This window comes from Oxyura jamaicensis, chromosome 5 (assembly GCF_011077185.1).
Source record: "Oxyura jamaicensis isolate SHBP4307 breed ruddy duck chromosome 5, BPBGC_Ojam_1.0, whole genome shotgun sequence".
NCBI lineage: Eukaryota > Metazoa > Chordata > Aves > Anseriformes > Anatidae > Oxyura > Oxyura jamaicensis.
The window spans coordinates 27686162-27706976 of NC_048897.1; the positions used below are offsets into that span (position 1 = coordinate 27686162).

A 20815-nucleotide genomic window follows, 5' to 3' on the forward strand; every position below is an offset into this window, starting at 1 on the left:
AAGGCGGCGGCGGGCGGGGAGCTCCGCGGCCGCCTTTGTCTGCCGCCGGCCGTAGCTCCGCCGCCGCCTCCCCGGCGATTTTCGGGCTTGTTTTTATTCCCTCCCTCCTGCCTTGCCAGCCCGGAGGGGGGGGGTTTGTGTGCGTGTCTGTGGCATCATCGTTATGTTTTAGCCTTTTTATTTTTTATTTTATTTTATTTTATTCCCCCGAGGGGACGTTTTGTAGCATCCGTAGGGCGCGCGGGGGGAGGACAGTGGGACCGCTGCCGGCTCGGGGTTTTTATTACGCTGCTGCAAAACAAAGCGGGATGCTTGCAGATCTCAAAACAAGCTGAGGGCTATTTTTAAAAATAGGACTGCTCGGCTGCATGGAAGTAATAAGTCGCAGCCTTGCTGAATAGAAATACATGAAAACCACAGCATTTTCCTCTCCTAACTTTTAAACCCACATAATACATGTTTGTTCACTGCAGATGAACTAATCTCGCTATTGTGTTGCCACGGATCAGCTGGCTTGCGCTTCACATTTTCTGCAGGTCACTGCAGTCATTGCCTTTTGTTGTTTTGGGATGGGGGAGCACAAAAAGAAGGGGGGGGGAGGGCAGAGGGAGCACGATCGGACACAGTGCCAAGACTGGGCCTAGAGCAGCATCATCGGAGGCTCAGTACCGCGGTGAGCTTCTCTGCGAGCAAGGAGGGAAGATATGTACACGAGATGCCCTTTGCCCCCTCTGCAAGCAAGGAGGGAAGATAAGTACCCGAGATGCCCTTTGCCCCCTGCACTGTTTTCTCCATGTCTGTGGCTGCCGCTAACCACATCTTCAGCCCCGCTCCCACGGAGTAGCAGGGCCCAATGGTGTTCCCCATTTGGGACCTGTGGGGCCCCCAGTATGGGACCTGTGGGGCCAGGGAGGGGTCTTTCAGTACACAGGCTTTGAGATGTCATAGCGAGCTTGGTCTCCCAACATTGTTTCTGATGTCCATGGGCGCGGGAGGGCTCTCAGGCAGAGGTCCATAGGTCTGTACAGTTCAGGGCGCAGGTCCCCTGCACATGCTTTGGTTTGCATGTCATGCCCCTGGTCACTCACTTCACAAGTGGGTAGCACAGGTGCTTTAGAACAGGTGAAGGCTTTTATCCTTTAAGATAGCTATTTGGGTGTGGTGTTCTCAACAGGTACTCTTGTTTTCTTGTGTGAGCCAGACTGATGCGGAAGTACTACCACAGTGTCCTTCCTGAAGTGGCCCCCAGGAGGTCTCCTGGCCCAAAGGACGTCACCCGAGCAGCTCTCAAGAAAGCCCTCATGGTGGCTCCATGTCTGAACGGGCAGTAGGTGAGCATGGGTCAGTGAGGGTTGGGCCAGGACAAGAAGAGAGGGCAAGGAGCCATGCTGGTGTGATAGGGGAGCGCATTGGCCACGGCACCACGTCCAGCTGGGCCACCTCTCCCCGCTCCAAGGGGCGGTCTGAGTTTAGAAATAAACCGTGCAGAGCAGGAAACCTGCCAAAAAAGTACCCTCTATTCAAGTTGGAGCAAAATGACGGTGGTCGAGTCCCTGCAGACAGGAGCTCTTTGTGAGGAGCCCTTGCTAACCTGCTGTGGTCCTCCTGGACGACTTTCCTGTTTTCAGCCTCCTCGGTTTTATGCATTCCTGTGACAGAGGCTGAGAGAACAAACTTCCCTGCTATTTGCAAGATGTGGGCGTACGCTCTGAAAACCTTCATCTCAGGCCTTCCAAAGCATTTTCGGAGATTAGCCAATATTTACGTAGTGCTCAAGGGAAGTGAGGAGCTCCACTTTCAGCAGGAAAGCGTTTGCAGGGGTTGCCGTGGGTGGGAGGCCGCTTCACCTTCCAGCTCACCTGGGAGGTAATACAGGTCGAGTTTGAGGTTTTAGTGTCTGGTGGGGTTCTTTTAGCTCATCCTCCTCATTCTCAGTGCTCTCCATCTCTTTGACATGTTGTTTTTTTGTGTCTGGTAATACTACATTGGTGGTGACTATGTGGGGGGCTTTCTGCTCGCAGTTGCCATTTCTGGCAGTGTCCTAGTTTATCTTCTGCATGGAAGGTAAGCATCCAGCTCATGTGAGGAGGGAGTACTGTCTGCACAGAGACGTGGTGTTAATTTAGTGTGTTTGTGAACTTTAAGGCCAGAGGGATATGGTATGAGCCACTAGACAAGCAGTTTGCCCAAAATGAACCGCAAAGCCTTAGCCAAGGGCCCATTCACTTTGGAAATTCCCGCTCCAGTGCAGAGCGGAGGAGTCATCGTTATGCTTAGAACAATGCCCTGTAAGAACGAAGGGTTTTTGCTCAAAAAGACCGATTAGCTCTGCTCTGCATACCCAGAGCCATATCTGCTGATGTTGGAGAAAACAATGACTTGAGCATGCTTTCCTGCTGGCTGCTCTGTTTCAGAGGGTGAGGGGAGGGAAAGTGAGCTCCTTTATGGCTTGTGTATCATTGCAGGGATTGTGACTGCAGGAGGTTTATTGCGTTTGTTCCTGTTTGGAAGGAGTCCAGGGTGGCCGTCAGAGCCAGGGCCGAGGTCGCTGCCTTGGCTGATAGGGGAGGAAAGGTCCTCACGTTGCAAAGCGTGCAAGCACATTCAGTAATGTCAAGGCGTTAGTAAGGTAACAAAACAGAGAGCCCCTGCACCATCATTCTGGCAGGGCTGGTGGTTGTAGAGCTGCAGTTTCTCTTCTTCACAGTAGAGAGGTGGTGGAGGCAAACATATCCCCATAATGCTCCTCCGTGTGCTGGAGTCTCAGCATCTCCTGCATGAACAGTCCAGTTCTCAAAGTGCTGCCAGACAAACAGACCCAGGTTCTGGGTTCAAGGCTTCTATTTTGCTCCCATCTTAGTTCCTTAAACAGAGCTTTGTCCTATACACCTAACAACGTTTAACTCAGAATTCATTTAGTGCAGTCTAAATGCACTCGGTTCACTTCAGGATGTGTTGTATTTGATAATTGTTTTAGCAGAGATGAAGAACAGTAAACGCTAGAACTTTATCTCCCATGCAGTTCTCTTTTACTGTGCATGTGATCACACATGCTTTACAAGTTTTGCATTTATACCAGTGGCAATTTTGCGTGGTACTTTGGAGTCCTGCTTTAATAAGCCACAACTAAAGTTCAAGCCAATACAGGCTGTCAAGGCTTCTGCTTGGGGCTCTTTCACCATCTAAATGACCTTTCGAATTATTAAAGCCCACGTACATTCAGAACAGCAATAAAAAGTCAAGTTATTTGATTTGATAGCTAGGTAAAAATGTGCTAGTTCAGGGGTTAAAACGTGGGAGGATAATCTGAACAAAACCCTGGAAAAAATGCTCATGGGTTTTGTTCAGTTTAGATTGCTGTATAGTCCTTGTTGAATTTTCAAAATCAATTAAAAACTCAAATCTCAGAAAAGCGCTTTTTTTCATTTAATTTCACTTAATTCTCTCCCCCCTCCCCCTTTTTTCTTTAGCTTCTTCTCAGAGCCAAGAAGCAATAGTCTTGCTGTGCTGCTGCCCCTTTGCTTTTTGTAGTGGATCCATGGTAATAGTATTCTCAGAATAGCTCTTTGGCTCTCTTCCAACTAGGGATATTTTATGCTTCTATAGGTTGTTTCTAATTCCTGTACTGGGAGAGGGTCTATTACCCCAGTTTTATTTTCAATGTACTTTTTCTTAGGTGAGCACTGTGTCGATGCTGGCAGTTGTGCAATGACTGCTGAAGGAGATCACTCATGGCCTCAGCTCCTGCAGGATGTACCTGATCCAAAAAAACAAGCCCAGGAAGAGCAGGAAGCGCACCAGGAGTATCCTCAGATGGGTCCCAGCCACACCTAAAGGAAACAAAACCTAAAAAAATATATAAAAATAAAAAAATCCCAGCCCTGGAAGATGCAGCCTGACCGTGCCCGGGCTGGCCCCGATGCGCGGGGCAATGGTGCCCTCTAATGTCGGCCGGGCCCGGTGGAGCCGCCCGCTGCCCCCTGGAGGTGTCAGGTGCCCGGGTGGGCTCTGTCAGGGGGCGCGGGTCTTAAATCCGTCCGGGGCCTGCGGAACTGCCAGGGTACCAAACGCATGGCAGCCAAATTCACCCGCATCTAGGTTTCACAGGTTATTCCAAGCCTGTTTGACTCCTTGGCAAGACCTCTGGATGGGAGAATGCCTTCAGCTCAAGCTGTGAAAATGAGGTTAAGGTGAACATCATCCCACTCCCCAGGCTGGGTTCCCTCTTGTTTGCCGCTCCCTCTGATCCCTGCGATGGGCTGTGAGATAGCCTGCGATGATGCAGTGAGGTGAGATAATTCCCCCCACCTCCCCGCCTCCCGTATGCAATTCTTTAATTTATCTCCTCGCCTACAGCTTTATGTTTGTGTTCAGCGTAGTAACTTTCTGAAGACACACTGCTGAACCTTCCCCTAATCTCGAGAAGTGATCATTTTGTAATATGCCTCGTGGACTCCTGGCATTAACGTGGCTGCAGGCTCTGAACAAGGACCAAGCACAACACAGCCGGTGGTGAACCTGCAAGGGAACGAGTTGGTGGGCTCCCGGGGGGGGTCCATCATGTTCTTCCTGTAGCCAATCTAACTGTATGGAGGCCGCCCTGCCCATGGTACAGTATGTGTTCAGATAGGGCAGGGTGTTAATTGTAGCTGGCATAGCACTATAAACATGCTTATGTCATGTTGTAATTGGCTCTTGGTGAAACAGCTTCACCAAGGTGCGATCAAAGGCAGGCTTTTGCCCCAAAGCTAGCAGGTATCTCGCTGTCCTCCAGCAGGCAGCTTTGCCAACATGAGCATTATGATTCTCTTGGTTATGTCACACAGTAACATTTTCTGTATGGAGTCTCCCCATATTTTTTAAAGTCAAAGAGAGAATCTTATCTCCAACACAAACATGGTATCTGTCCTGGTAAGAGCATAAACAAGCCCTGGTTATTTATAAATAAGCATGTGCCCTGCACAGCAAAGTCTGTGCGTATGGTGGCACATGGTGGCATTTCAGACTGACGTGGTACAAATACTTCCAGCGTGAACCACATTCTCAAACACTGTCATGACTGAGTGAGTCAGAAACAAATGTGTTTGCTAACAGCAAAAGCAGCAGAAGAGCTGGATGCAAAAGACTGAAGGAAAAAGTCCCAACAGCAAATTTAATCTAAGTCCTTTCCTCTTGGTGCACCACAAGCACTGAGTCAGTCCATGGTTTCTGAGGGTGCTTCCAGCAAGAGGGATGCAGTGGTGGCTTCATTTGTGCAGAGCTGGATGGATTTTTGGCAAATGATTTATTGCTGAGGCTCAGGAGGAGTATAATCCTTCATGCTGTCCTGGCTGTGCTGGGCAGAGAGGAGTGGAAATGATTAAATCCTTCTTGTTTCATCTTGATGGTAAAGAGGAGAGAGTCTGAGCAGCGTTGCAGAGGAGATTGGTGTCACTTTGAATAGGAGTCTCCAGCACCTGGTCAACACAGGAAGGCAGTGGGAATTTCCTCCTAGCACCATCCCTTACAGGGACTTATAGAGATAATCCCACAGCTGTCTGCTCCGGCAGTAGGAAAACAAGCTGGCCACTTGTTGCAGCAGCACCTTTTTTTCTTTGTTTCAAATACCTGAGTATTGGCAAAATGCTCTGGTCCCATTGCTGCTTTGGCAGGGCTGGTGCTGAACCAGCTTGGATTGCAAATTTGCAGGGTTTGCTTCATTTCTGGGAAGGGCCTGTGATGGGTCCTGGTTTTAGTGCATGGAGACTTTGATGTTGGGAATTGTGTGCTCTGGAAAATGACTGTGTGAAGCAGACAGCATAGCTCCAGGTGAGCTGCTTGTGCTATTCCAGCCCTCTCCAACAGCATGTAAAATTTGCTCTGATTTTGCACAGATAGGAAAATCTCAGCGGGCCTAGTGCTATTTCAAAATTCTGAAGAAGTTATGAAGAGCTGTTGTAAGCAATGAGCCCAAAGTCATGCTGATTTCTTTTTGTGGTGGACAAATTCAAGCTGAGGGAGGGTGGGAAGGCCGGGAGGAAACAGTGAAGGATCTCCAAAGTCTTCCTGTGGTTTGAACTGAAATGTAGTGGGGAAACCATAGCTCTTGTATCCCTAGCTAAAATCAAGATTGTGAGCATTATCCCCCAGGCAGAGCTGGCTACAGCTTCTGTCCCTGGTACAGGTGATGTGAGCCTGGCTAGCAAAATGCTAACACCGCTGGTGTCTGGCCACCTCGGGAGATGTCACCACCTCTGAGCTGCTGATAAATCCAGCCCTGCATGCTTACGGATAGCCCTCCTCCTTCGTCCCGCCTTGTCTGTGTGTGAGCAGTGAACATCTGCACCATAGGGTTGTCCAACCCACAGATCAGAAGGAGCTAGGCACGGGGCAGCTGCCCCCTTTTCTCCACATCCCAAGGAAGCTCCATGGAGGTCTGGAGACCTCATGGAGAAACCAGCTGGGGGAATGGGAGGGGATGCACATCTCCCCTGTCCCACAAGCAGATAGGGGTTTGTCTGGGAATGTAGCACAGACCCTCCTCTGTGCAGGGAAACCATGGTCGGGATGTGCAAGGTTTTACAGACACATGCTTTGCAGCTCTCTAATTGCCTTGTGCAGAAACATACATTAGCAGGAACATTAAATACACATCCGTGTTTTGTTTGTGCTGGGTATAGCTTAGTTGGACGGCTAACCAACAGAGAGATTTTTGTTACATTGTGTTGCTGGTGGTCTCTCGAATGCCTGAGAGTTATAAATCAGGCAATTGTTTGATTCTGACACAGGAAAATGTTTTGGTAAATGCAGGAGGCTCAAGACTAGCTGAAAATGTCTCAGGCTCCCATTGTTTGCAGAATGTAATGTGTGCAGAGGAAATCTACAGCATTCCTGTGACAAACCGCAACAAGAAGCTTCATACAGCCCAAATCATTTACAATTCTCATATAAATTATAATGGCTTAAATGTTATTTAAATGATAAACAGCTTTTGCATTCCAGACATTGCTGTGATTCCAGAAGGTGGCTGTATAATACCAGTTGAATGAAACACTGCATATTGAGGGCTGAACGTGAGTCTTTATTTTGCCCATATCTGTTTTTGTCACATCTAGCATGTTCTTTGGATAATGATCTTGGACTCCCAAAGCACTGTGTGTATCTTGGAGCGTGGGGCTCCATCCATTATCCAGCAGTGAGCTGTCTGGAGGTCAGTCACGCCAACGTGCCTGTAGGCTGAAGACACAACCGCAGAGACAGCAGAAGTGTTCATCTCTCCTGGCCATCCCCAAGGGCACCGCTGGGGGACATCACCCCTTGCCCAGGAGGGACAGAGCCATCGAGAGACCCTGTGGGCTGCAGTACTCACCCAGTCTAGGATTTCAGTGTGGGAGGAGTCTTTTTTCTTTTTTTTTCTTGCTGATTCCTCAGTGCCTCAATATGACAGACTGCTGGAGGCTGGTGGCATTTGCTATCTTTTGAGGCTTTTGCTTTCAGGAGTAGGTTGGTGGCTGCTCTCCAGATTTGCCCGGCAACCCTTCTCTTTAGGAGCAGCTGACTGAAACTCGAGGGCTCTCCATTCTCCCCGGAGAGATTTGGGGGCAGAGGTGGGCCATGGCAGCACCTGGGAGAAGACTGTCCCAGCAAGGTCCTGCTGGTAAGACTGGATTGGTGCAAAGAGCTGAGAGTTTTCATCCTATTTGGTCATGTTATTCTTGGTGTGACTCTCCTGAATTCAGGCTGCGGTATTTTTTCCAAAACCCTTCTACAATTGACACAGTCTCTACCCCATGCACATGTTTGGATGTCAGATTCCAGCATTCAGAAATGTTCTCTTCTGGTTTAATTTATCCAGAGTATGAGAGAGGCAGTTTCTACTGCCCTGTGGTTAAGCAGCAGGACTGGCGTCCAAAGGATGATCGAATCTGATTCCAGCCTCTTCCACAGACTTCCTCTGTGATTTCAGACCAGCCATCACACCCTGCTGGCTGTTAGCGTCCCATCCATAAGGCAAGGAGAACCCAATTCTTTTCCTTCATCCAAGTCTGGAGCTCTTTTTTGTGTTTGCAGGGCACCAGACAGGGCCTTGGTATTAGATGGAGCTTTGGGGCTTTACTATTAAAAGGTTAGTAATAACCAGCCCTATTTCAGATAAAATGTGATTTGCAGTTTAATATGCTAAGTAACAAAGACTTTACCAAAAGAATGAACAATGGGCTTTTTCCATTTCACAAAATAATTTGCCAGGCAGAATAAGCACACCAGCATTTTTATAAAAACAAATTATAAATAATTGCTTTTTGCAATTTAATACACACATAGAAAGAGCCAAAAGAGTTCTGCAGCCACTGGGAATCTAATTTCATTGCCGATTTGGACTGTCTCCTTAGTTTTTATGAAAATCCCTGAAGACTGTGCTATTTAGCTATTTTGTAAACTAAACATGGCTTTTTCTTTTTCTTTTTTTTTTTCTTTTTTAACTGGCCATGTGGATTCTTTTTCCATTCATTAGCAAGCTGCTTTTTTTTTTTTTTTTTTTTTTTTGTGAACACAATTAAACAAAAGAATAAATCAGTCAACAAACATGGGACATAATTCTGGCTGTCCCGGGCCATATACACTCTTATTTGCTCAACAGTATAAATCTTTCAGCAGACTACAGATGAGCCCATTGCACTTGGGGACGGGGAAGGGAAGGATGTCACAATGTGCTGAGTGACACCAGCCTGTGGAGCATCTTGGGTTCCCCTTAGGAGAGCATTTCTTGACCAGAAGCATCAGTGGGCTCCTTCCTGGGCTGCTCCTACAGTGCAGGTGGGCTCAAAGGTATTTGGGAATTGCTTCAGGGGATTGGTTCCTTTTCCTCTCCCATACTTTGGACATGATGGTTCCCAGGGGGCTGTGTTTCCATAAGGGTTGGTTTTTGTTTTTTTGTTTTTGTGCTGGAGGAGACTTTGACTCATCCCACTGTTTTCTGTTTTGTTTTGTTTTTTCTTCTCATAGAGGGAGAGCTCACATCGACAGAGGATTTGATGCCTGAGAGACGCCTATCACTGCTGGCCAGCACTTCTGTGCCCCTTAAATGCTCTTTTGAGGCTGTAAATCTTGTTCTGACAGGTAAATCCCACCCAGAGCACTTCGTGTTGTTCCAGGTCATATTAACCTTCTTCTGTCAGAAAACTCAATCTGACAGAAGGATCCAGGACTAATTTCCTCACAATTTACCCTTTTTCAACAAATATTTTCAACTGCTGGTGTTGCTCTGGGTGGGTTTCCCCTCTCCATGTACTTTTAGCTGGCCTTGCTTCCCATCTCCAGTGATTTGAGAAAGATTTCTGCCCAAGTAACATAAACACTAAGTCTTTACCATTTTTTAAAAGATGTTCTCAGGTTTCTCACTCTATTTTTCCACAGATCACCAGATAAATAGGCCTCAGGAAAGATATACCGGGGAGGGCAACTATAAATACTCCAAAATGTTGAGAATAAGTGTCAAGACTTAATGCATAGCTAATAGCCTAATCTGCAGTTTAATCACAAGACATTTACGTTTATCTCCTCACTTGCTTTCAGTGCGGTCTCCCTGGGATATCTGTCCATTTAAAGTTTATTTATGCTACCCAAGAAAATTCATCTGCTTTTCATAACGTATTCCTCCCCATTTTTTAAATTAAACTTTGTTCTTTAAATATGACTCATCAGTGGCTGAGTGCTGCATGGGGTGTAGTCCACCACTGATCCAGAAAGTGCCTTTACCTTAAAATGCAACACTAGTCTACACCACCCATTATATAATTATCATTACAGATACAGACAAGTTTCCCCCACCCCACCCCCCGCTGGTTAAGTCCCTTAGGCAGGATGAGGCTCATCTGTGGAGGGAGAGGGCATTTGATGGAGAGCGACTGCATGTGCAAGTCATTGCTTTAGAGGGATCTGTTTTCAGTTGCTGCTGAGACAAACTTACCAGTCAAAATATTGCAGCTTTTCAAGTCCAAGTCAGCAACATTTCCTGTAAGCAGTGTTTTACATTGTATTTTCATGAGTCGCTTTTGTGATTGTCTCAAAACCTTGGTAAAGAGAGCTCTGTCATTAATTTTACTCTTCTATTCAATGCTGGCGATTCGTACATTGTGCCTGTCCAGCGCAAACCAGGAAGTTTTATTTGACAGTGTTGCTGCTGTGCTGCAGGAAACCCAAAGAGCAGAAAAAGCCATTGTTTTGTGCTTAGATGAACTCAATGCCAGGCACCAATCCTTTGCTAAATTGGGATGCACTCTGGGTAACCTTCCTTCTTCAGTAACAAATGTGACTCCTAAGCTGCCCTGAGCTGGGTCTGCTCGAGTGGTCGCAGTGGTATAAGAGCCTCACTCCTTAAAAGTGCTTTTTCACTCTTGCTCCATATGTGTTTGCAGAAGGTTGTTCCTGGGCAGCCTCCAGCACTATGGCACCAGCCCCTGGTGAAACATTAATCTCTTCCCCTCACTCACTGGGAGTCAGAGCCCAACAGCCTTCCCCAAATCACCAGGCTCTGTGGAGTAAGAAGCTGTGCCCAGACATCTCACAGCTCCTTCTCCCTGAGCTTAGCTAGACACCTGGCAGCCCTGAGAACTGCTCCACATGCAAGCCAGCAGAGGTACGTATTTGTCTCTGGATTCAGCCTTTGTGGTGAGTTAAGCCTCCATTTCTACACAGAGGTGTTCCCCAACAAGCAGCTGGCTGATGTGCTCGGTGATGGAGCCTCAAGCCAGAGGGTCTGCAAGAAACATGAGAGCTGGACTGAACAAAGCCTTAAGAATTTCAAGAAGTCAAATGTTCTCTTGTGTATGTGCTAGAAAAAAACAGAGCTGAGTGTGTTTAAGCAGTACAGTTGACAAGATCTTCTGAGGTCCCTTCCCAGCAACAGCCCCATGATTCTACAAGTTCAGGGTGCTGGGATTTCTGTTTTCTGTTCCTTTTTAAAATACAGATAATGCTCAACCAGACCTCCAGGCTTCAGCAAGTAAGCAAACAAATAAAACCCCGAGCAGACAAGCAAGGAAACAAACAAATAAAAGCCTAAGCACTCAAGCAAGCAAGCAAATAAACATAACCCCCAAAGGACAAATGAGTCTTGTTTGTTTGTTTTAATTTTCCAGTTTGCAGTCAGCCTTCTAATTAGTGTGGATTTCATACATTTTAAAAATTTTATTTATGATTTGGTTTTGGCTGGTAATTTGTAGTCTGAGTGGAGTCATATGTGAACATTTTCTAGCTCAGGCTCTCTATAAATTTTCACCACCTGGTGCAGTGGGGAGAAAAGGTTCAGCTGGAGATCCTGGTGAAATCTGGAGCTGCATGTAAGACTGGTGTTTGGTTAGGATCTATGTAAATGTATTGCTGGAAGCATGAGGACTTGGAGACAGCCGCTCTACTGTGAGCTTCACTTGCAACCTCCAGAAATGAAACCTAAGTGCTTTCCATGAAGGATAAAACCAGTCATCTCTTCTGAGCCACCAGAGACAATGGAAGTGAGAGAAGTGAAGGAGTTAAAGAGCTGAAGGGTTTGTCACATGGTCTCACTTGGGGCAATGTCCACTTTTACCCTGCTGGGGTTCTCAAGCCAGTCTTTGCTGTGATGGTCCTCTGAGCAATGCCCACCTGGGACAAGGCTGAAGAATGAGATCAATGGCTCAATGAGTGGCTGGCTGCCTTTTATCCTGCCTAAGAAGTAAATGAGAGAAAGGGCGGTGAAAAAAACGAAAGAAAATCCCTGCCAAGCTGACTCAGCATATTTCACACTGTTAAGCTTTGAACTGTAAACACAGCATTTGCACCTTTTGTATATACTCCGCGTTCCCAGCCAGGACTCACCTTGGTGCCACTTTTCAGCGCAGCAGCCTGCAGTACGTCACCCATGAGCACTGCGAGTGAAAAAGCCAGCTCGGGGGGCGAGGAGAAAGCCTGGAGGATGAAGAGTGAGACACAGGGGGAGAGCAAATACATGGGAGAGCCCAAGAGGGGACGAGTGATCCTTGTCGCCTACCTGATAGCAACCATAGAGCTGACCTTCTTGTTCATGCAGCTTGGAGTCATGCCTGTGAGTATGGGTTGCTGGGTTTTATGGCACTTCTTACCTTCAATGCTAGTTGTGACATCTAGCAAAGCCAGAAGGGACTTTTCTGGAAGAAAAAAGAGAGGAAAGTGTATTCCTATCTGGCAGGCAAGGTGTGACTGTTCAGGGTGTGCAGCTGCCTTATTGTACTGCAGCAGCACCTAGAGCCCTTTCCCAGTCTGAGGGCCCTGCTTGAGGCTGATGTCTCCTGGCTGTTCTTGCTAGGATGGGACCTGGGAGTGGTGAGAGACCCAACAAGCTGTCAGGAGAGCCCAGAGGTAGGTTTTCTGACAGCATTATACTCTCACCACAGGGCAAACTGCCAGCAGTGAGGAGTGAGCATGGCTTGAAACAGTAGGAGCTCTTGGACGTGGCTGAGCTGAGCAGAAGGACAGGAGAAGTGATGGAGGAAAAGGAGGTGTGGGTGGTGCTGGGTGGGCAAAGGAGAGCATCAGCATCTCCTGTGGGTAGCAGAGGTGCTGCCAGAACCACAGAGGAGGGAGCAGCAATGGTCAGAACATGGCTTGTTGGAAAGGAGTGCTGACAGATACAAGTGCAGTACCTATCTCTCCAGGCCCTGTATTTTATGTCTTTTTTCTGTGCTCATCCACTTTCTGGTGTTTCTTTCCAATATGTGAGTTCCTGGATCCATGACACAGCTGTCCGTCCTTGTCTCTGGTCAGCCCATGCTTTCTGGGACATCTTTGCTGCTCTCTCCTCCTGGGACCAAACCAACCCCATGGTGTCCTGAGCCTGTAGGCTGGGAGCGTTTATTTGTGGCGGCTCTTCAGGGTTTGCATTTTTTTTTCTTTTTATGGGCATCCCATGCAGACTAAAGGCCACGTTTTTGCCCATATGTTACTTTGTTAAACAACATATCCAAGACCTGGGTACTGGGTCTGCAGACAGGAGAAGGCTGGTCAGTGCCTACCTCATCCCTGTGTGCAGAGCCTGAATGGTAAAGGGCCTGCCTCAGGTTCAGCTGTGTTGGACCACAAGTATAAAAAGTGATTTAGATCTGTCACCTGTTTCTAAACTGATGGTTTTGATCACAGCCTGCTTATTTTCATCAGCAGATGATGTGGGCCAGAGGCTTTGTATTTATTCAGAAGCCTGAGACAATAAAGATTGCATTTGTAGGTATGGAGAGCTGAAGGAAGCAATGGTTTGAAGCCATAGTCCTCTATGTGCAGAAATGAAGCTCTTTTTTTTTTTTCAGAAACATAATATACTTCATTTCCCCTGATCCATTTTTTTTTCTTTTTCTTTTCCAGTACTTGGCAAAGAGCCTGGGTTTGGATTCGGTGGGGTTTGGCTACCTCCAGACAACCTTTGGTGTCCTCCAGCTCGTGGGAGGTCCCATTTTCGGAAGGTAAGGGAGAACAATTCTCATGACCCTTTTTGTGGCTGAAAAAGGCCAGACTTTTTTTATATTTTAATCATAAAAATGTTTAGTTCTGGTTCATGGTCCTGTTGAAGTGTTTGAAGACTTCATAAATGAACAATGGGAAAATAAATACTGTAAGTAGAAATACCACAATGTCGAAGCAACCTTTATACTAACTTAGCTATGTTTTAATGGCACACATTTAAGTGTAACAATATACTGGGAACAGGCTTAAGCCATCAGAATCCTCAGAGCCCAGGTCCTAATGGCTTAATCCTGCAAGCATTTTATAAGCACGTGTAACCTTAGAAATGTCCTGTGACTGGGAAACTTAGGGAAAAAAAGGTATTTATTCTTGTTAAGTAGAGCTGTCAATGAAAAGACTGAGGATCATGTTATTTCTAAGGCTGAATCTCACTGAATCTACATTAGGGTTTAATACAGAGCTAAAATTCCTCAGAGTTTGGGTGAATGTTTAAGAACTGATCTATCTACAAGCTCATCTACAGAAATAGGAAAAGACTCTGGTTTTCTGCCAGGGCCATTTGCTCCTGTTCTTAATGAAAAGTGAATGGCAAGAAAAATCCTAGAGTGGCAGGGGAATCTATTCCCCAAAAGCAGAAAACTTGAACTAGAAGTGTGATCCAGCGATGGGGAAACTAAAATGAGACTGAGAAAAATCTAGCTTTTCTCCTTAGTTCTGCTGCCAATCAGCAAGTGATACATGGATATGGTGCTAGTATGTGCCTTAGTTTCCCTTGGTGGGGTTTTACCTTTGTGATTGACTTGAGTTGTGAGCTCTACTGTGTCCTCTAGTAGGCAGTGTGTAGCACCTCAAGGACCTGACCTCTCAAAGCATTTTGATGATATCATAATACCTCTTTTAATGCTTGAATGCCCATTTGAATGTTACTTTTTTAATATAGAAAACTAGAGAGTAGTATTTATGTTCTGGACCTGAGATATCTGATATATATATTTTTTTCTTTTTCTTTTTTTTTTCTTTGTCCTTTATGCATGTCACTCACTAATGTTCAAAAAAGACATTGAAGGGAATGGGAAAAGGCAAAGAAAAATCTATGTGTGCCTGGCTTCCTGCTGGTACAGATGGGGCTGATGGTGTATGTTGCCAGATTGAAGACAAAATCTGTTACGTAGGTTTGAGATGAAAAGGATTTTCCTGCATGTGAGACTGCTTTGTCCTCAATGTGAAAGTAGATAAAGAGAAAATGGGATGGATGAGAAATAGAAAAAAGTGGAATTTAGGTCAGTTCTTGTACATCTTGCCTGATGCTGCCAAACAGCCATGATATGATGAAGCACTGAAATTACCCTTTAAAAACAAAAAGCCTTGGACTATCCAGTAGATTGAGGTCTGTAGGTTACAAATGGCTATTATGAGCTTCCCTGGGTTTAATGTAAGTAGAAGTTCTGACCTGAGCCTCCTCCTCAGCATGAGTCCCTCTAGCTTAACTCTGTTTGCAGACCAATCTTGGCATTTTTGTTTGTTTGTTTCTTTTAGTGGAAGCACCATTAACTGCTAGGCAAGGTAACACTGATCTGATAACTGTGATATGCAACTTCAGTTAGGAGAAGGGAAAAATATAAATGAAAAACTTAATCTAAGGTGTGTTTTATAGTAATCTTAGGCCTAGTTGCTAAGAACCATTCCTGTAGTACTCCTGGACATGATCCAAATTAGCTTTTTAAAGTATCTTTAAAGTAAACCAAGGACTTGAATAGAACCTGAACAAAAACCTGATATGACTGTTTTGTTATTTCTGTTTTGTTTTGTCTTCCGTAAACTGAAGCAAAACTGATCTACTGTTGTGAAGTCTTTATTAAACCTAAATAAGAAATGATCCATTTTCCTTCAATGATGCTCTGAACATCCTCTGGAAACAAACTGGGACAATTTCAATCTCCATTGAACCTGGACTGAAAAAAAATAGCTAACTTGATTCCCTGGTCTCAAATGACTCTGAGCTGAAAAATAAAATTTGAGGGCACTATGTGCTCTGAAATGATAATATTGAGTGTGTTAACTGTACACCTTCTGAGCTGCTGCACCTGCCTCTGCTTGTCAGGTCTTCAGCAGCCCTGAGATAAAACACACTGAGCTGGGTTTTGATTACCCAGACCGCCTCTGGGAGCTGAGCACCCCTGGAAATCCCATCAGTGCCTCTTGCAGGGTCAGTGAGTGAGACCAGAGTGGCTGTGCAATCCCACCTGGGTGGGTGGACCTGCCCCATCCCACTTGTGACAGCCTCGCACTGTTTCTGTACTAGGTTTGCAGATCAGTTTGGTACCCGAGCTGCCTTAATTCTCTCCTGTGCCTCTGGAAATGTCTTCTTCCTGCTCCTGTCTATCTCCACCACCATCCCCATCCTCTTCCTCTCCAGGCTGCCAGCTGTGTTCATGCATGGGCTACCAGGTAAGGTCGGGCAGGGCCAAGGGACTTTCCAAATTGCTTTTATTGCCTGGTTCCCCCCTTTGTGCTCATGTTGCTGAAAGTCAGCAGTGTGAAGGAATGTTTGTGTGTTGGGGCTGAAACAAAGAGGACATGAAGCAGCACTTGTACTGGTTATGGAAAGCAGGGCTGGCTGCCTGTAGTCACAGTCTGATCTCCTGACTGATCTCAAGCAAACTGCTTGGGCATCCCCACTTGGGCATGGGCATCGAATGCTTGCTGACAGCAGCACTATCCCAAACTTATCAGCTGCCTTCTTGCAACCAGGAAATTTTGTAGGAGAGCTTTTCCCTTTCTCCTGCTAAAGTGAGCATATATATCACATAGTCGGTGATATGTGGTTACAAAAACAGCTTTTACTTCCTACCAAGCTGTTCTGCTTTAGACTGACTTCCCTAGATGTCTCTGTTAAAAACCACACCACCACCTTTAGCTGCTGAAGTCCATGCAGCTCATACTAGAAGATTCGTGTTGGTAGGGTGTCAGCCTCTTATAGTCACTCATGAAGTGGTTTTGGGTGTTGTTTTCTGCAGATATGGACTTGATTAATTCCTTTCACTGTGCATGAGCACAGGGCTGCAAGGACAGTTCTGTGGCAGGCACTGCTTCTGCAGCACATAAACTTGTACCCACTGCTCAGAGCCCACAGCAGGCTTCTTCTAAGGTATTTGTTTCCTTGCAGGTGCTCAGAAGGTCATTACAGACCTGACAGCTCCTTCCCAGCGTGCTGATGCTCTGGGGAAGCTGGGTCTTTGCTTTGGAATAGGAATCATCATCGGCTCTGCCCTGGGAGGCATCCTCTCCACCAAATTCGGGTGAGTGATCTGCTTGTTTGTTGTTGTCCTTGCTGCAGCCATTGAGGGAGCAGTGAAGGGATATTTTGCTCCTTTCACCCCTTACCAGTTTTTGATGTTACTGCTCTTTGAATGAAGCAGTGTGCCATGTTCTTGTGCCAGGCAAGGGTCTGGTATGATTGAGTGTCCTGAAGGCTTCTCTAACTCTTACTAGCAGCTCGTCACTAATTTTTAGGGCCAATAAGGCAAAGAGCACTCCAAACCTGACCCCTGCTGTAAGCTGTCTGTCTCACTGTGCCAGAGCCTCAGGGAGGACTGGTAGCATTACACCTGTGCTGGATAATGCAGTTGTAGGCCCTCTCTTGCCATGTTGGTGGCAGTAGAGGTTCACATCAGAACTCAATGTTTTGCTTCCATACCACCACAGAGAACTACTTGCTGCAAAGCAGTGCACACTTCATAATCTGTTTCTAAGAAATAATGTTGTACAACTGAGGAGTGGAAATCTGATACAGTTTGAAACTGCTGCTGACACTGATGTGCTTGGAAGGATGCTGAATATAGAGCAAGACCTTGGGGAAGGGGACAGCAAGGCTGTGACACTGAGGGAAAGAGATTGTGGAGGTCTAGCCCTGAGACAGCAGGGTTAGGGAATGAAGCACACATCTGCTTTTTTGCACACTTTTTACTGCCTGATACACTGTAGCAGGCTGTCACTTTTTATGTGCTGAAATAGAAAAGAAATTCCTGGTTTTACTGAATTTAATGGTCTCTGTTCATTATTGGTAGAGGAAGCTCAAAGCGAGGAGTGTATCAAGGAAATACATGTGACTGCAATCTTCCTGGGAGAGATTCCCTGTATTTCTGTGAAGGTGCTGGGGGAAGGAAGCCCTTGAGAACTTCTGAGTATTGTGCTCTACTTTTCTTAAGAACTTTAGCTTCTGTAGATTTAGGTTATCGCGAAAATATTTTCTTTTTTAACAGCTACGAGCATTATAGCTGCTCCGCAGTGTAGGGTAGAGGGTTAAAAATAATAATAAATAAATCATCGGGGGAAGCTTGGTTTCCAGGCATCATTCTCGTCCTGGGAGCAATCCGTGTGGCTGGCGGGGTGCTGTGCCCACTAGGTGGCACCGTTGGCTTGTCCCCCAGCTCTGCCTGCAGCCGCCTCCTCCCTGAGCTGTGCCCTGATGCGATTTCATTGACATTCCATCTTACTGAGCTTCAGGCACCCAAGCCACATGGCAACACTTTTTTATTATTACTTTTCGGGCCACGAGCCCTTCTGTAGTGCCATAAGCGCTGTAAAATGTATATAGGAATGTCACCTGGGCATTTTGTATAGGTGCGATTGGTTATGGTGTTGGGAATAGCGCACAGAGCTCTGAACCCTGTTGTGTATCCACATGCCCTCATACCTAGTGATGCTGCTTTGCATCTCACACCTCTGTAAAGGTTGATCAAACAAGAGACTTTAACCTTACTGTGTTAAAGAGCAGCTCCTGAAAACTCTGCTGCCCCTGCCTTGGTAGAACCACAGAAACTGCTGCAGACAAAATTTCAGTTTTCTTTCTTCTCCTTGGGTTATTTCCCATGCATCCAGTGGAGGGCAGCTTCAGTTTGCAGATTGTGCGTGGCTGATGGAGCATCCCATCACAGGGATTTTGTGGCTGCTGCTCCTGCCATCCGATAGCAGGAATGGGAAATGCGGTCTGTCAGTCTTCTCCATGAGGATCTGTGCATCCCACTGGGAGGACCATAGGACTTCCCATGTAAAAGAGGCAAACCCACCCCAGTGTGCTGGTGGGGCCTTTTTGGCACGCCCTAACATCCAGAGGGATGGTGTGCATTTATAAAAAGCAGCATAGGGATGAAGGACTGCTCCAAGGAAGCTGCCCTGGGTGTGGGGTAGTCACCTTTTCTCCATTGCAGAGTCTTGCCTTTTTTCTGACCTTGTGCTTAGCTCCTCCACCAGACTTCTGTGCAAAGATTATAGGTGCAATCCACTGATATTTTTTGAGAGTATGTTGGCTCAGATCAGTTGTAAGCATAAACTCAGCCCTGTGTGCTTCTCCCCCAACAAGCTGGCAAAGCTCTGTGCCATAAAACAGCCCTTGGAGCATCATTGGTGGCCTCTGGCTGTGTCTGAGTCCTTGACCTGGAGGGAAAGGAGTGGGCGTCACGTTAGGGACATATCTAAGGATCGTTTGTCCGGTAGCTACATCCCACAGACTGGTTATTAATCATCCTCCCTGTTTCCCACACTGATACAGGAAGGCTATGGAGCTGCGTAATCGCTTCCCTTTTCCATAGAAAAGTGACCCAATCTGCTTCCTTTGAAAATAAGCATTTCTGCCGTGTCATGGAAGAGCAGAGCTGGAGATTTCTGTCCACTCGGCATTCTTTGCCCTCCCTCGCTACAAAGCTGGCCAGCTTTCCCAGTCTGTTGACAACATTATTCATATGTTAGTAGTCGTTTGTGTACAAAAGAAGGGGTAGAAGTCAGTCTCAGTTCCTCAGCTGATGTCATTTTGGTATTATTCCGCTGTATTGTATTTACCATTGATGTACTTGACCTAAAAAGCTGGCCTGTTATTGTTTTCTTTGCTAGGATAATATTTATCAACCCTTATTTATTGAGGGAGCCCCAAGAAGGAAGTTGAATGACTCGTTCTGACTTGTGTAGGACTTTTTGGATGTCAGAGCAGACATCTACTCTTGAGCTGTGGCCACCAGTTCCAGCCTTTCCTCTTCTCTGAAGTACTCTGCTTCTCCCCATGTTTTCCAAAGCTTTGAGTGAAGCTATAGCAAAGCAATCATTAGTGAAATGTGGCTTTGGTTTGTGCAAATCGAAGAGCCAGTTGTCTTCACCCTACTGAACTTAATTTTTGGAGGCCTTATTCTTAATATGTGGCCCAGTCCTCTCACCTTTGAACAGTGCACACAGCTGTGGAGAACAAGCTCTCTGTGGGCAGCACTATGGTCAGGCAAATTTAAACCACCTGAGGAACAGGTATAAGCCAATTAGCTAAGATTACAGCTGCTTGTGATAATTGTCTGGAAAGTGTTTTCACGTTTATGTGCTTTCTTAATTGATGTTTTCTGGTCATTGGACAGTTGGATCAGGATTGTGGATGTAAATACCTATCTTGAAACTAACTCCTGTAGTTCAGCTGAGGTCTGCAGGTTGCTGGTGAGTCTGCAAACTCTTTCACAGCCCATCCACAAAAGGGGACTTGGAAAAGTAGCTGTGTTTTGTGGTGTGTTTCCCCCCTGCCAGGCTCTTACTGGGAAGCTGTTGGGGACCACAGGCTGCAGGCGGGTGTGTGCCATGGGAGAGGTGGCTCTGGGCTGATAGCAGGCTTTTGTACCGGTGCTGTGGGTGAAGAGTGAAAGCGGAGGGCTGGATTAGTTTTCAAAAGTGGAAAGATGAGCCTAAGGTAGTTAATTACAGAGGTCTCATCCTTTCTTCTGGGACTATGATTAATTGCATTTGGCTTCTTTCTTCTTTCTTTCTAACAAGGACGTACAGAAGCTTTGCTGCATGACCCAAGATTTGTTTGCTTTCTATGGACAAGGAGAGGTTTCTTCATTTTAGTGACTCAGCTTTAGGCTTAAATCTCTTGGAGTAATTATTCTTTTGAACCTGGGATTTTCCTGGCCAAACCCCTTTGGTCTCTTATTTAATATTATTACAACAGGCTTTGGGGATGGTTTTTTTTTTTTTTTTTTTTTTTTTTTTTTTTTTTTTCCTGGCTGTACTATTATCCTTCCTCCTCAAGGGGAAAAGAAGGAGCTTGTTTGCCTGGAGTAGGGAATTGCATTTCTTTTCAATAACCCATTTGAACCATGTCCTCTGGCAGGGAATTTCTCATTGCTTAGCGGCCGAGTGGAAAAACTGTGGGTGTTGAAAGGGCTGAAGGTTGGGAGCTGGGAAGGCGGCAAAGGGTGAGAGGGTTGCACTCTGCTCCTGGACAAAGCGAAGCATTCTGCTGCCTGGAGTCATTCCTGCTCCCTTCCAGAAGAAACTGTGGTATTTCTCTGCCTGGGATGATGTTGATCGGTGGCACTGGCACAGGCATTGCTTTGTC

The 20815-nt window shown here is 46.3% G+C and overlaps 1 protein-coding gene and 2 long non-coding RNA genes across 4 annotated transcripts in view; all 3 read left to right on the forward strand.

Annotated features, from left to right (window-relative positions):
* Positions 1-3680: 3680 nt before the first annotated feature.
* Positions 3681-8426, forward strand: LOC118168664. Its single transcript, XR_004751724.1, has 3 exons — positions 3681-4289; positions 4357-4614; positions 7463-8426. It is a non-coding gene; the product is annotated as an uncharacterized LOC118168664 (long non-coding RNA).
* A 157-nt stretch (positions 8427-8583) lies between these two features.
* On the forward strand, positions 8584-10604 carry LOC118168238. Its single transcript, XR_004751437.1, has 3 exons — positions 8584-8793; positions 8983-9096; positions 9787-10604. It is a non-coding gene; the product is annotated as an uncharacterized LOC118168238 (long non-coding RNA).
* A 467-nt stretch (positions 10605-11071) lies between these two features.
* SLC22A18 (solute carrier family 22 member 18) overlaps positions 11072-20815 on the forward strand; it is a 56074-nt gene continuing 46330 nt past the window's right edge. The window contains exons 1-4 of one of the 2 annotated variants that reach the window (XM_035328467.1): positions 11072-12058; positions 13348-13445; positions 15749-15894; positions 16613-16745. In XM_035328467.1, coding sequence (XP_035184358.1) covers positions 11876-12058; positions 13348-13445; positions 15749-15894; positions 16613-16745 — 560 coding nt within the window. In that variant the 5' untranslated portion in view covers positions 11072-11875. The remainder of the gene's footprint in view (positions 12059-13347; positions 13446-15748; positions 15895-16612; positions 16746-20815) is intronic. The other variant, XM_035328466.1, reaches the window with a different exon arrangement.